General features: G+C 42.6%; 1 protein-coding gene across 2 annotated transcripts in view; it reads left to right on the forward strand.

The window, feature by feature from the left end:
- The window catches only part of PXDN (peroxidasin), a 740,799-nt gene that overhangs the window by 608,007 nt on the left and 116,272 nt on the right, over window positions 1-16,520 (forward strand). For both annotated transcript variants that reach the window (XM_078647879.1, XM_078647880.1), the window contains one exon: window positions 11,984-12,118. In XM_078647879.1, the coding sequence (XP_078504005.1) occupies window positions 11,984-12,118 (135 nt within the window). The remainder of the gene's footprint in view (window positions 1-11,983; window positions 12,119-16,520) is intronic.

The raw sequence follows: 16,520 nt of genomic DNA on the forward strand, positions 1-16,520 counted from the left end.
AAGATTATAGTACTCGCATTAAGCCACAGAACAAATTCTTGTAATGAATCAACAGAACCACTCCAAATTAAAAAAATGTCGTCTATAAATCGCTTCCAAATAGACACATTTTCAAAAAATGGGGCCAGTTCATTGTAGATGTTCTGCAATTCCCACTCCCCCATGAAAGTATTGGCCACACTGGGGGCACAAGAAGCCCCCATAGCGATGCCCTTGATTTGTTTGTAGAGGCTGCCGTTGTATTCAAAAAAGTTGTTTAGAAGAACAACCTCGAGACATTGTAGGATGAAGACGTCTGGACGGTTGTCTGGATATCTCTGTAGAAGAGCTGACACTGATTGTAACGCCCGACATTGGGGTATGTTGGTGTAAAGCGCCTCAATGTCGAGCGTTACAAGAATGTCAGTCTCTGGGTTGAGTGGTAGACCCTCAATTTTGTTGATAATATCACCAGTATCACGGATATAGGAAGCATATTTGTGTGTAAGCGGACATAGGAATTTATCCACATATTTTGACAGGGGCTCCGTACAAGACCCAATGGTGGATATAATGGGTCGCATAGGTGGATTTATTTCAGACTTATGTGTCTTAGGCAGTCCATAAAGGGCAGAGGTAGTAGGACAAGATTCTATTCAATCTGACCTTTCGAAAAAAGGCAAATAAGTCCTCATGTAACTTGAATTTATTAAGATGAACACTCAGGACAAATGATAGACCCTTACTCAGAACCGCTATGTCCTCAGGTTCAAGGGAAATGGAAGAGAGGTAATAGATCGGTTAATTTTCTGAAGCGGTAACTAAGGAAGACCCAAAAGTGCTTCCTACCACCAATACTGGTGGTTGCGAGTCCTCACATACTGTTGTTGTGGAGGTTGAGGGCTCATTTGGGCTTGAGCTCCCTGATCCTGCCACCGTACATTCCTTCCCCGATATGGGCCCCGGGGTAAAAAACCTCTTCCATAGAATGGACGTTGGGTGGATCTATCTCTGAATGGTCTAGTATTGTGTTGGCCATTATTTAAGTCTTGATAGTTGTCCCCATCAGAACCTAGTGGACCGAGCCTGGTGATGTGATTTTGATGTTTTAGGGCGCCTTTAAACCAGAGCAGGTGCTCTTGGTAATTTAGTGGGATTTCAACATCCTCGAAAGGAGTGTATTCATCCGGAGGTTCCTCTATTTTGTAATAGTGGAATTCGTGTGTTACAGCTTTTGCTGCAGGAAAGTTTATCCATGAGTAGAATACCTCTGTCTGCTGATATTCATGGGCCTCTACCACGAATATGACTGTACCACCCCGTGATGTCAGTCCATTTTCTATAAGTTTAATAGTTATAGTTTTCCTTACATTTACCGGAATGATTATAGCATTCGGGTCATTTTCATGGAGACTTGTGTCGTCCGCTAGGAGTTGAGCTGCTATTCTAGCTGTCTCCCTTTCGTCTTCACTTTCTACCATTTTTACTGACAGAAAGTTTTTTGTTGCAGATCAAGTTTCAAGGGAAACAAAGATTAGGTGCACAATATTTTGGAACACTGTATCCTTCAACGTTGACTAAACCAAAAACTATACATAGGATTCTCATCATACTAAGTTCCGGCTGATTTTAACCTTTTACCCACTCCAGACGTCTATTGGAGTATTTACGGGAAAAAGGGTCTGTGTGAAAAAGCACGACTGAGTTACTCTTATGGCTTGCGTTAGATTATCGCCTTATCAAACGTTGGGCTCCATGTAGTGTAGTTCCTATATTCCCAATAGGCTCTGCGCATTGGAATAATATAAACAACAGTGTAGACGTAGGACTGAGGTCGACTAGGTCTCTACTGACTATATTAGACTTAATTAGTTTTGCCAGCTAGCTCAGAGGTCACTAGAAACTTTCTCGAATAAACAAGGAGGAGTTTAACTTCCCTGGATAGACAAGAAGGGATTAGCTTCTGACAACCATAAAACATGACAACTTTGCTCCCTCAGAATAAAAGTGTATCTCAAGAGTCGTGTGAAAACAATAGACAATTATTTCACTCAGTCAATCGTGCGTACTTAGTTTCACCAGAGTGCAGAGAAATAGAAAGACTGGCGTTTTCAATAAAAGGTGTTATTTATTGAGCAGTCTTCTTCCTCATGCAAGAGAAATGAATTGCCACAATTGCAATACTTAACATGAAGTAAAGTGCGTACAATAAAAGGAGTATTATGAAATAATACTGTAAAAGCATTGATATGGTTTCTTAGCCATATGATACTTTAAAATAGATAAAATATATACATACATAAATACATTGACTAACGTACTCAACTGGTGCTTCTAAATACGCCTACCCCGGTGTACCTGACCTACGCCTAATAAGTGGGAAGGAGTAAATAAGTAGCAGTTTAAGTTAAGTTGGTTTTGCCAAGAATCTGAATCAAGAATTCTCTTTAAGGGTTTAGTCAGCTCCGTACCTGGGTAATAGAAAGCAGGAGGTCTGGTATCTCTTTCTCAGGACTTGATATTCCAGCAACCCGCAAGGGCGGCTGAAAACACCGGAGCTGGATTTTCTCGGCTGGAGAAAAAGACAGCGTCTCTCTCAGTGCGTCAAAATGGAGGGGCAGCGTCCGCAGGCTCTCGCATCAGCTGGGCTCTCGGGCAAGTAGATAGCCGCTCTGCTCCAAACCACCGTGTGTTTGCTTAAGGCATCGTTGGTATATTTATACATGAAAGGTGCCGGGTTTGACGTAAGGTTGGACATAAGACGTCAATAAAGATGTCACTAAGAACTGGCTGTTCTTTCAGTGCTCACAGGAGTTTTAGGACAAATCAAAACAAAAGCAAGGGGAATTCCCAGGTTGCTGGAGGTTTGGTTTGTTAAAAGAACGCGTTGTACTTTCTAGGAGTCTGGGGAAGTAGCCTTGCTTAATTTGGGCTGCATGGGCTACGACTAAATATGGATATGGTTCTTATGCCTTTATAAGGATATTATTTATTATAGCCATACAAGGGCATAAATTAGGAATATTGAATTAGGGTCCTAGATAGAAATACAACAAGACCTTCGCCCTCTCAGTGCCTTTCTGCACAAGGACAAATTCAAGATTCTCATAGTGGCCAAGGTTCTTTCTGTACTGGATCCCAGAGACAAGACAGCAGTGCTAGATCTACAGGATGGGTATTTTCAAATCTCAATTCTGCGGGCCAATAGGCACTACCTGCGGTGTAAGGTGTGCCTTGAGCCTTGAGCATTTTCAATTTGCTGTACTGCCTTTCACCTACACCAGTGCCCCTCTGGTGTTCACAAAGGTGTTGTTGGTTGGCTCCCATCTTCTGACATCAAGGCTACCAGTCTTCCCCCATATTAATAACTGGCTGTTGAAAGCAAGTTCACCCCAATCAGTTGCAGACGGCATTTGGGTTATGATTCTGTTATTTACCTCTTACCTGGGTATTATTTGGGATGGCTCTGAGCCTTCTCGGATGCTTGTGAAATTCATCCTGCAGTGCTGCTTGTGGGCTCTGAAAGTCTCCGTGAGCTCAACACCAGAGAACCTGTCCTATTCTACCCAGGTGTCAGAGAAAACTGCAAAAGACCTGCAGTGGTGGCTGCTTAACTGCAATTAGACTAGTGGCAGATCCCTCTCCCTACCCCACCCAGACATGATGGTGGTGACCGGTGCATCACAACTGGGTTGGGAAGTTCAACGCATGCGTAATTGGTTACCGAGCGCAATACGTGTTGTTATGATCCTTTGATAAGGGTTGAAAACCACTACCGTGGCAACAAATAGAAACCGCATTTACTAATTCAAATTTTTTTAGGCATGTAAGTTCTACAGTCGGTCGCGTAGTCTCGCGACATTACCGGATTGCCGGAAGTGATCATGGCCCAGTGGTTGAACTAAAAATAAATAACGGGCTAGTTTGGACTGTGACATCGGACCAAGAAGTTCAACGCATGCGTGATTGGTTACTGAGCGCAATACGTATTGTTATGATCCTTTGATAAAGGTTGAAAACCACTACCGTGGCACAAATAGATACCGCATTTACTAACTCACATTTTTTATGCATGTATACTCGATATTTTTGAATAAGAGCACCTATGTTACAAGGGCAAAAGCCAAGTGGGCTTATGTAATGCATAATGCAATTATGGTAGGCTACACGAATATTGGATAGAATGAAGTAAACACCAGGCTGACAGTGTAAATAACAAATAATGAGAGAAAAAGAAAAAAGGTAGATCATTTTATTTTCCAAAACCAGAAACTAAATACCAAAAAGGAGAAGGTAATGTCATGTAATAATAATTGGACAATAAATTATGTCCAAAACAAATACAAAGAAAGTGCATAAAGGAGATACATCACTGAAAAAGTCAAACATATACATACTGAAACGCTACTATGTAGGAAAAAGCCATATCTATTTTGTGACATACCAGGAAATATCTTCATTGAGACCCCGTTTGACACAATCGAAGTGGTAAATCCAGAAGGTCTCACGTTTCCTACGTGTAGTTTCCATCAGCTGACCTGGTCTTAGTTGAACCTTTTCTAGAACGGACCATTTAATTTCTTGTTCAGTATGGTTCATATCTAGACAATGTTGGACCAGGGGAGCTGTCAATTTCTTTGTCCTGACGGCAGATTTATGCTCGCTGAAGCGGAGACGAAATTCGCGACCTGTCTCCCCTACATAAGCTAACCCACAGCTGCAAAACAGAATGTATATTATATTACTGCTGCGACAGTTTGTGAGATAGCGAAGTTTAATTTCTTTGCCATTATATTTAATGACTTCTGATACAATTGCTGAATCACAAGCTTGACAGGAACCACACCTATGATTACCCAAAATTGCAGGTAGACCCGTGATGGAACGTTGTCCATCAGGGGGCGGTCTGTTGACCTGCCGGGTATGTACTAGCATATCTTTAAGATTTTTGTTCCTTCTATATGCTAGCAGAGGTAATGGTAAAGGGGGGTTGTCTTCGTCCAAATTGAGAATATTCCAGTTTTTATTTATAACATTACGGATCTTAAAATTCAAAGTGGAGTGATTGATCACACATGTGATACGGTCCTGTTTAGGACGTGTAGATCCTTGTAATAGAGCAGATCTATCATAATATTTTGCTCTCTTGTAAGCGTGCCGGACAAGACGATGGGGGTACCCTCTCTTAAGGAGTCTATCTTTAAGTGCATCTCCATATTTATGGAAAGCGGACATGTCTGTGCAGTTATGGCGAATCCGTAAGAATTCCCCAAAAGGGATGGACTCCCTTTGACAATTGGGATGGTAACTGCCAAACTCAAGGATGGTATTCTTGGCCGTTGTTTTCCTAAAGAGACTCACTTCCAGTTGGCCGTTTGTACCCTCAATACTGATGTCTAAGAAATCGACTCTGTAGTTGCTGTGATTTACCGTGAACCTAAGATTAGTGTACTCGCATTAAGCCACAGAACAAATGCTTGTAATGAATCAACAGAACCACTCCAAATTAAAAAAAATTCGTCTATAAATCGCTTCCAAATAGACACATTTTCAAAAAATGGGGCCAGTTCATTGTAGATGTTCTGCAATTCCCACTCCCCCATGAAAGTATTGGCCACACTGGGGGCACAAGAAGCCCCCATAGAGATGCCCTTGATTTGTTTGTAGAGGCTGCCGTTGTATTCAAAAAAGTTGTTTAGAAGAACAACCTCGAGACATTGTAGGATGAAGACGTCTGGACGGTTGTCTGGATATCTCTGTAGAAGAGCTGACACTGATTGTAACGCCCGACATTGGGGTATGTTGGTGTAAAGCGCCTCAATGTCGAGCGTTACAAGAATGTCAGTCTCTGGGTTGAGTGGTAGACCCTCAATTTTGTTGATAATATCACCAGTATCACGGATATAGGAAGCATATTTGTGTGTAAGCGGACATAGGAATTTATCAACATATTTTGACAGGGGCTCCGTACAAGACCCAATGGTGGATATAATGGGTCGCATAGGTGGATTTATTTCAGACTTATGTGTCTTAGGCAGTCCATAAAGGGCAGAGGTAGTAGGACAAGATTCTATTCAATCTGACCTTTCGAAAAAAGGCAAATAAGTCCTCATGTAACTTGAATTTATTAAGATGAACACTCGGGACAAATGATAGACCCTTACTCAGAACCGCTATGTCCTCAGGTTCAAGGGAAATGGAAGAGAGGTAATAGATCGGTTAATTTTCTGAAGCGGTAACTAAGGAAGACCCAAAAGTGCTTCCTACCACCAATACTGGTGGTTGCGAGTCCTCACATACTGTTGTTGTGGAGGTTGAGGGCTCATTTGGGCTTGAGCTCCCTGATCCTGCCACCGTACATTCCTTCCCCGATATGGGCCCCGGGGTAAAAAACCTCTTCCATAGAATGGGCGTTGGGTGGATCTATCTCTGAATGGTCTAGTATTGTGTTGGCCATTATTTAAGTCTTGATAGTTGTCCCCATCAGAACCTAGTGGACCGAGCCTGGTGATGTGATTTTGATGTTTTAGGGCGCCTTTAAACCAGAGCAGGTGCTCTTGGTAATTTAGTGGGATTTCAACATCCTCGAAAGGAGTGTATTCATCCGGAGGTTCCTCTATTTTGTAATAGTGGAATTCGTGTGTTACAGCTTTTGCTGCAGGAAAGTTTATCCATGAGTAGAATACCTCTGTCTGCTGATATTCATGGGCCTCTACCACGAATATGACTGTACCACCCCGTGATGTCAGTCCATTTTCTATAAGTTTAATAGTTTTAGTTTTCCTTACATTTACCGGAATGATTATAGCATTCGGGTCATTTTCATGGAGACTTGTGTCATCCGCTAGGAGTTGAGCTGCTATTCTAGCTGTCTCCCTTTCGTCTTCACTTTCTACCATTTTTACTGACAGAAAGTTTTTTGTTGCAGATCAAGTTTCAAGGGAAACAAAGATTAGGTGCACAATATTTTGGAACACTGTATCCTTCAACGTTGACTAAACCAAAAACTATACATAGGATTCTCATCATACTAAGTTCCGGCGGATTTTAACCTTTTACCCACTCCAGACGTCTATTGGAGTATTTACGGGAAAAAGGGTCTGTGTGAAAAAGCACGACTGAGTTACTCTAATGGCTTGCGTTAGATTATCGCCTTATCAAACGTTGGGCGCCATGTAGTGTAGTTCCTATATTCCCAATAGGCTCTGCGCATTGGAATAATATAAACAACAGTGTAGACGTAGGACTGAGGTCGACTAGGTCTCTACTGACTATATCAGACTTAATTAGTTTTGCCAGCTAGCTCAGAGGTCACTAGAAACTTTCTCGAATAAACAAGGAGGAGTTTAACTTCCCTGGATAGACAAGAAGGGATTAGCTTCTGACAACCATAAAACATGACAACTTTGCTCCCTCAGAATAAAAGTGTATCTCAAGAGTCATGTGAAAACAATAGACAATTATTTCACTCAGTCAATCGTGCGTACTTAGTTTCACCAGAGTGCAGAGAAATAGAAAGACTGGCGTTTTCAATAAAAGGTGTTATTTATTGAGCAGTCTTCTTCCTCATGCAAGAGAAATGAATTGCCACAATTGCAATACTTAACATGAAGTAAAGTGCGTACAATAAAAGGAGTATTATGAAATAATACTGTAAAAGCATTGATATGGTTTCTTAGCCATATGATACTTTAAAATAGATAAAATATATACATACATAAATACATTGACTAACGTACTCAACTGGTGCTTCTAAATACGCCTACCCCGGTGTACCTGACCTACGCCTAATAAGTGGGAAGGAGTAAATAAGTAGCAGTTTAAGTTAAGTTGGTTTTGCCAAGAATCTGAATCAAGAATTCTCTTTAAGGGTTTAGTCAGCTCCGTACCTGGGTAATAGAAAGCAGGAGGTCTGGTATCTCTTTCTCAGGACTTGATATTCCAGCAACCCGCAAGGGCGGCTGAAAACACCAGAGCTGGATTTTCTCGGCTGGAGAAAAAGACAGCGTCTCTCTCAGTGCGTCAAAATGGAGGGGCAGCGTCCGTGGGCTCTCGCATCAGCTGGGCTCTCGGGCAAGTAGATAGCCGCTCTGCTCCAAACCACCGTGTGTTTGCTTAAGGCATCGTTGGTATATTTATACATGAAAGGTGCCGGGTTTGACGTAAGGTTGGACATAAGACGTCAATAAAGATGTCACTAAGAACTGGCCGTTCTTTCAGTGCTCACAGGAGTTTTAGGACAAATCAAAACAAAAGCAAGGGGAATTCCCAGGTTGCTGGAGGTGTGGTTTGTTAAAAGAACGCGTTGTACTTTCTAGGAGTCTGGGGAAGTAGCCTTGCTTAATTTGGGCTGCATGGGCTACGACTAAATATGGATATGATTCTTATGCCTTTATAAGGATATTATTTATTATAGCCATACAAGGGCATAAATTAGGAATATTGAATTAGGGTCCTAGATAGAAATACAACAAGACCTTCGCCCTCTCAGTGCCTTTCTGCACAAGGACAAATTCAAGATTCTCATAGTGGCCAAGGTTCTTTCTGTACTGGATCCCAGAGACAAGACAGCAGTGGTAGATCTACAGGATGGGTATTTTCAAATCTCAATTCTGCGGGCCAATAGGCACTACCTGCGGTGTAAGGTGTGCCTTGAGCCTTGAGCATTTTCAATTTGCTGTACTGCCTTTCACCTACACCAGTGCCCCTCTGGTGTTCACAAAGGTGTTGTTGGTTGGCTCCCATCTTCTGACATCAAGGCTACCAGTCTTCCCCCATATTAATAACTGGCTGTTGAAAGCAAGTTCACCACAATCAGTTGCAGACGGCATTTGGGTTATGATTCTGTTATTTACCTCTTACCTGGGTATTATTTGGGATGGCTCTGAGCCTTCTCGGATGCTTGTGAAATTCATCCTGCAGTGCTGCTTGTGGGCTCTGAAAGTCTCCGTGAGCTCAGCACCAGAGAACCTGTCCTATTCTACCCAGGTGTCAGAGAAAACTGCAAAAGACCTGCAGTGGTGGCTGCTTAACTGCAGTTAGACTAGTGGCAGATCCCTCTCCCTACCCCACCCAGACATGATGGTGGTGACCGGTGCATCACAACTGGGTTGGGGAGGCCTTCTGGGGAGATGGAAATCGGAGCCCTCTGGTCTCTGAAAGGACCCCACCTCCACATAAATCTGTTGGAGCTGTGCGCAATTTGCTTACTGTTGAAGGCCTTCCTTGTGACCACAAAGGACAGGCTGGTTCAGGTTCTTAAGGACAACAACACCTCCCTGTGGTACTGTAACAAGCAAGACTAAGCGGAGTCCTGGGTCCACTGCCAGGTGGCTGTGTGCCTCTGGAGCTGGCCTAGAAAACACTACTAGGCACGGGCTCCCAACAGTAAGGCCAAGCCACTGACCTAATAATAAACTAAACAATTGCCAATACTGTTGTCCTCAATTTCCTCTTATTTGCCACAGCACATATAATAAAATAATGATTTATTCAGACTAAATTAGAAGTCTTAGACCCATGTTTGGTTTAAGTCCAACGTGCTGTGACAAATAAGAGGAAATTGAGGACAACAGTATTGGCAATTTTTTAGTTTATTATCTGTAGCTGGCCAGCATTTATCTGGTGGCATTTCACCTGGCAGGATCTTTAAATTCCAGGGCAAGCAAGGTTAGTTGCTGACGCCAGCAGATTGGGAATGGTGAGAACCCTGGCTTCATCTCTTAACCTCCGCTGAGAATGTGGTGATTAAGACGTTGAGCCAGGGTTGAGTTCCCAGAAGGCGGCTCTTCCCCAGAGATGCATTACTTATGCAGTGAGCACAGGACTCCTCTGCACCTTCCAGCCACTGACACTCCTGCCAGGAGTTCTGAAAATGATCAGGGACAACCGGACCCAAGCTATCTTAGTGACCAATGCAAAAAGAACAATTGATGGACAGAATGCAGAACAATGGCATACATTCACCCCAATACAGAGATCTGGGCCTAAATCCATCGTTTTTTGCTCACCATGCAATTCCAGCTTGGACCCAGCCATATGGAAATCAGTCTTGACCCTGTGTCCCATGGGAACAGTCCAGGTCTTCCCTGGACTGGAAACAAGCATCCTAGGACCGGTTTCAGGCTTTAAGCCCTCATCAGCCAGGATAGCTTGACTCATGGAGAGCACGGGACCCACATTCTCTGCTTCCAATTAACATGGATGTGTTGTTTCACAAAACTGTCAATCACCTGCCTGGTCAACCACACCACACTACATGCATAGGCTATTTCTGCCATATATCCCAGACAAATCTCGCAGACTGCAATCAGCAAATCTACTAGCAATTTCACATGTCTCCAAGCCGTGGTTAATGTGCTTTCTTAGTTTGCACTGAAAGGCCTAGAACCCACTTTTACTAGCGCTTAGGGCCGGCCATCCATAATTTTTTTCATTTCCAAAAATGTTTGAAAACATAAAACTTTCAAATAAAATAAATACCGGTTTCCCAAAGACCCAATCTATTTTAGTTCTTAGTGTCTGATGATTTCTATTTGAGCACCAGGATGCGATGCCCTTTGGGTAGCTGTTTGCCATCTACAAATAAATAAATAAACACAAGGAGGCAGTAATCTTTCAAGGCCACTTTAAACCACAGAATTTGGCATGTTCTTATGGATGCCAGTCATTTGGTAGTGATATTTGGTTGGTTCACCTTGAGTAAAACCGTGGAAGCTTCTTTTGCGCCACCTCAAGGGGTTTCCTTAATAGACATGTTTGTTGTAGCAACTCGAACAATTCTAAGTAGTATTTATTGCTCTTAACGTCGAAGCCTTTTGCAGACATAGAGTGGTAACAAACAAAATAACAAATCCAACGGGATTGCACACATTATGCATAAAAATTCTACGGGGATCTCCCATCAGCTAGACCTATTGGCATTGCAATGCTTGTTTACTTTAGTGTCGCATTAGATGGTGAATGGTTATGGGCATTCGTCAATCTTCCATTTTCTTCTTTTGAAGTTGCTTATCTCTAACAATTACTTCATTAGCATTTTCAACCCAAAGGCGGAATGTTGTGTCTGTGAGGTCTTTGTCCGGAGTGGGGGAGGAGGGTCATTTCTTGGCTTTGCTGTAGCGGTAACGTAGTTGATCTACATCTAGTGTTTTCCTTCTAGGGATTGTGCTTACCTTAGGGAAACGTTTCTGGTACCGTCCTGTGTGATGCGATGGGATCCTTTCCCCCCTTTTCGACTAGGGAGTGGATGTTTCTCACGTCTTTTGCTGATCATGGTACTTCATTCATATCGTGCTCCGGCAGCAACTGAGCTCTCATGTTTATTTCCTTTAACCCGATGATTTCCTTGTCTTCCTTCTTTATTGTGTCATGTCCAGATGTCACATGATTTTAATGGGCAGACAAGATGTATTGTGTTGATAACTTACTAGTGATCTTAATTACTCTGTCCATGTCTTCCTTATAATAATAGTCCTTGTGTTTCAGTTTTCCAGTATTTGGATTTAATGCTTGGTATTTGGCGACTCTAGGTTAAATTATACTATAGGGTGGACATAAGCTAAGAGAAAAAATGTTTTATAAAATGTTTCAAAATGTTTTTTAAATGGAAGGTCTGCACGAAATCTGAAACTAAATGGCTGAGCTTCCAAGTTTTATCATACCAGGAGATGACAAATTTAGGGCACATTGTACATATGGCCACTGATTTGCATGATTTAAATCTTAATGAAAAGGCTAAAAGTGACTTTTTAAAACAGAATTCCGAGTGTGTTAATACCGCAGGACGTAGAATCACCAAACATCCATGGGTCTCATATTGTGTACACTGCCGATCAGATGTTGCAAGAGCAGGGCCTAGGATAAACATCACAAAATAAAAATATGCACAATACGCTGTAATGTGTTAGCTACCTTCAACCTTTGGAAATAGAAGTAATGTGATTCAGAGATATTTATTCAGTTTTAGACTTTCTAAACGTATTACATTTGCCTTCTATTACAGATTATATGGTTCACCACTGAACATAGATTTATTTCCAGCTCTGATGGTAGAGGACCTAGTTCCCGGGAGCAGATTGGGACCAACTCTGATGTGCCTTTTAGCAGCTCAATTTAAAAACCTGCGAAATGGGGACAGGTAAAACCTAATATTTTTTGCAAGAATCTGCATGCTCTATATGTTTTATAAAATCTGTAATCACTGATGAAATATCACGTGTTGTAAATTTTTTAGAAGCATCTGATTATGATTTTAAAGTTTTAATCCAGGTTTCACTAACACTGGGGAAACCAGATATGAAACAAGAACTTGTTTCCATAAATCAGAAGCTCTGTAGATCTGATGTGGTTAAATGCTGTTCTGGTACCCCTAAATGAATCGAATGAGTCTATAAGAATGAAAAATCTGTCTTGATATTTACAGTCACAAATAATGTTATTTTAGCAGCAAACTCTCTTGCTATCTAATGTGAGGTGCAGATGTTGCAAGTTGTTTTTCTTCGAAGAAGAGGTTCTTGTTTCAAGGTAACACGACTCTCCTTCCCAAAACTCACAATGAACCGGAGAATGACTCCACCCTAGAATATTGTATTCAGATTTACTTCCAGAGTTACAGGACCAACACTTTACAGAAGATAATCAATTAAATCCAAAGACCAGCATACCATCCCTCAACACACAGAAACACTGTACAACCGCTGACTGAGGCGAAATCCACACAGACCAGAGATTGTTTGAGAATAACAAGTGGGGAGAGATTTATGCAGCACACGCTCTTCCAAACTTGCACAAACTACAACAGAAAGTTTCAGTGGCCAGACCATCACAGAGTTTGTAACCTTTGTTTACCAAGGGTCCACAAGAAAGTAAACTGTTCAGCATGCCAGGCCTTTACAAATAAAAGGCCTCCTGTTATTTGAGGAAATATCTGTGGCTGCACCACAAAATGCAGCACTAGAGCTCTCCCATTGACCACGCTCTGTGCTGAAGATGTTAAGGGCACATACTCCGACTGAGAGAGGGGAGGACAATCTGGGATTCTGAGAGTTCAAACATAGCACATGCCAGAATGTCTGTACTCAGGGGACTCTTAGTTCAGAGAGCAAAGGTCTCCAGGATCCCAAGGGAAATCAGCACAAAGACTTCACTGAAGATGCCCGCCCAGTCCAAGGATTTGCCCTTTGGGGCTTGACCTCATGAGGAATCTCAACTCACATCAAGCACAGGCCTCGAGAGTGCCAAGCCTCAAACCCCAAAGTGGCGCAGAAAAGGCCTCCAGAGATGGCGCAACCAGTGTCACTTTCTGTATCAACAGCCTACCTTGGCTCTGGAAAAGCCCCTAAACATGAGCACTAACCCTGAATGCCTAGAGACACCATCTCTGCACTGAGGCCCAGAAATGCATTCTTTGGCACTGAAATTGACGCCAAAGTTGACTTTAAAAATAGGCATCAACAGTGAGCCAGCGCCCCCTCTAGAACTGCCACAGCAGCCAGAGGTCATGCAGAGGAAAATAGACATTCAGTCTCACGCGAGACTAATAATTGTGCGGCCCTCACAGCATGAGCCAGTCTAGTGCGACCCAAGAAGAAGCAGCTGACAGTGGAAGAGGCTATATCAGAGGAACTTCGATTGCCCGTCATGCCTAAAAGACACCTGTCTAGAAACACCAGTCCTACACCTGCAGTGCATCTACCAGCACACTCGCCTTCACCACAACCCCCAACGTACACTTTCTCTGTTGTGTATGAAGATCCCATCCCTGTTAATGATGATGAAGACTATTGTACCCTCCGCATTGAGACACTGGTAGCCCTGTAGAGTAGTTTCAAGTCTTCTTTATTAGTTCCACGTCAGCGTATTAACATTCATAGTCCAGCCATGTACCCGCTCCTACATCTCTTACACCAGCCCACCAGGAGCAGCTTGCCTAGCTGCTCAGCCCATATTCAACTGTCACCACTCATCCACACAGACACCCAGGCATTCCATTCATCACAGTCACACCAACATTCCGCTACCAACTCTCACTCTGGCTGAGCAGCTAGGAGGACCTAGGCTGATTACAATTAAATGTAATACTCAGGATATAAGATTATCCCTTTCCTTTTAAAATGGAAACAAAAATTACAATTTAAAGAAGGAAACTATACACAAGAAAAGCAATAATGTTTGTAACTCAGGGATGCAACTAAAAGTAAAACATCACGAAAGAGAGAACAATGCAAATAAAGAAAAGATGGACAAAATACGACATACATAAACATGCATCAAAATCTCCCATCCTCCCTCATGAAGATTAAGTAATTTCAAAACATGAAATAAAACATTGCTGAGAAGCAGACTAACACTGCGTACTTTTGGGAAGGAACTATAAATTGTCAAGCAATTTAAATTACAAACTAGCAATAACCCCATCCTTCCCTATGAACATTTGAAAATAATGTAGTAAAGGGTGAACATACCTCACGACAAATACCTGAGGCCAAAAACAGACAACAAGGGTGAACCAACACTACAAATACACGTGTACCACAATATGGACCACATAGAGGGTACACACACAGTGAGGCGCAGGGCGACTTACACGCCACAACACCTGAAGCGCAGGGCAACTTACAAAGGACAACATGTGAGGCGCAGGGCGACTTACACACATACAACATGCAAGACGTGCAGACTTACCAACACATCAATCCAAACATGCAGACCAAACGTGCAACGCAAAACGACTTACACATACAAGAAGGTGGGAACCACCCACCAAGACCAGAACCACCCTCAAGTGGGAATACATTGTGATGTCCACCCACCAGAAGACTAGGACGTCCCAACCAATTAAAGGGCGTACAACTGTGGCATCACAAAATATGAAACCATTGATATCACCAATACAATTCCATATACTGTAGAACAGTACTAAACTGTAGTACTCCAAAATTACATATTAACCGCTTCAGCACGGCGCTGTGCTGAAGATTCGAAAAACGGGTGTGGTCATGACGGAACGGTTCCGTCATCAGCACAGCCCAACCAACGCTGATGACGGAACCATTCCGTCATAAGCATCGAAGGGGTTAAACACCAACATGTAGAGTGTACAAACGGGACCAAAATCACATGATTACTTGTAGAGTAGTTTCAAGTCTTCTTTATTAGTTCCACGTCAGGGTATTAACATTCATAGTCCAGCCATGTACCAGCTCCAACATCTTACACCAGCCCCACCAGGAGCAGCCTGCCTAGCTGCTCAGCCCATATCCAACTGTCATCACTCATCCACACAGGCACCCAGGCATTCCATTCATCACAGTCACACCAACATTCCGCTACCAACTCTCACTCTGGCTGAGCAGCTAGTAGGACCTAGGCTGATTACAATTAAATGTAATACTCAGGATATAACAAAGACGCTAGGCATGACAACAGTGTGGGACTACAGGCTAACCAATCTAATGAAGACTTCACCACCACTGACAGTACAGCATATCATGACTGTCATCCAGAGGACTGTCACATTTGTGCAATGGCAGGTCGTTGGTTGAGAGGAGAGGAGGGGAGGAGGTTAGGCATTATACACTGCAGGACTCTCCATTTCCTTCCTCTGAGAAATCAAACAAACCATGAGAATGTAGTGTATGTAAAAAGATCTTCGAATGTTGTTCAACTGTAAAGATCCCAGGTCTGGGAGAGTAAATAGGCATTCAAAAGGTTAAGGGTACACTTTTGTAGTGCAAGGGGAAAATTCGAAGGTGCAAGCTATTTACAGGCATTACTAGTCATTAAAGGTACCTCCCAGTGTCTTGGCACAAAACTTCCACTGTTGGTATTGAAAGAGGATAAGCTAAGATGCAATCTGCTGAAATTGTGTATAACGTTGAGGCACATGCACAGGACATGGCTGGGCTAGAGAGTTGTAATTAGCAGGACAAGCCAAGATAATAGAGACCAGTCTACTTTAAGAGGCAAACTTGGGCATTGAATCAGAGATAGACTTAAAATTATCTGCTTCCAGTTCACTGTCTTCTCTACCCATAATACATCAAAGCAACATGTTAATAAAAACAGATAGTTAAATATAGTGGAGGGGGAGGTTTGGAAGAAGAGGTTGATGGATGGGTATAAGGCTATAAAAGTAGGGGGAAAAGAGGATGCAGAAAAAAAAAACAGAAAATATCAGAGGTGTTTAGGATGTCCTGATATTTGCTGCATTCCCAATTTGGTACACAGAATTGTAACTGCTTTTCAAACTCCTCATGGTCTTGAATAAAAAAAGTGGGAGAGTGGAACAGTACATAGAGCATTAGTGTGCAATCAGAGCTAGAGTCAGCATGACAGCCAGCTTTCCAGAAGTGAGCTGACATCATCTGGAGTCTGATCTGAAGGTAAAGCTATTTGATGAAGGAAGAACTGCCTTCCTAACATGGAATGCCTGGAAGTGTCCTGCCTGAGAGAAGGGAAGGAGTGAGAAACTCCTGCAGGAGAAGCAGGCTCATAGGAGGTCTACTCAGATGTACCACCAACTGCCTAAGTGGAGTAGG

The sequence above is a fragment of the Lissotriton helveticus genome, chromosome 6, assembly GCF_964261635.1.
Source record: "Lissotriton helveticus chromosome 6, aLisHel1.1, whole genome shotgun sequence".
NCBI lineage: Eukaryota > Metazoa > Chordata > Amphibia > Caudata > Salamandridae > Lissotriton > Lissotriton helveticus.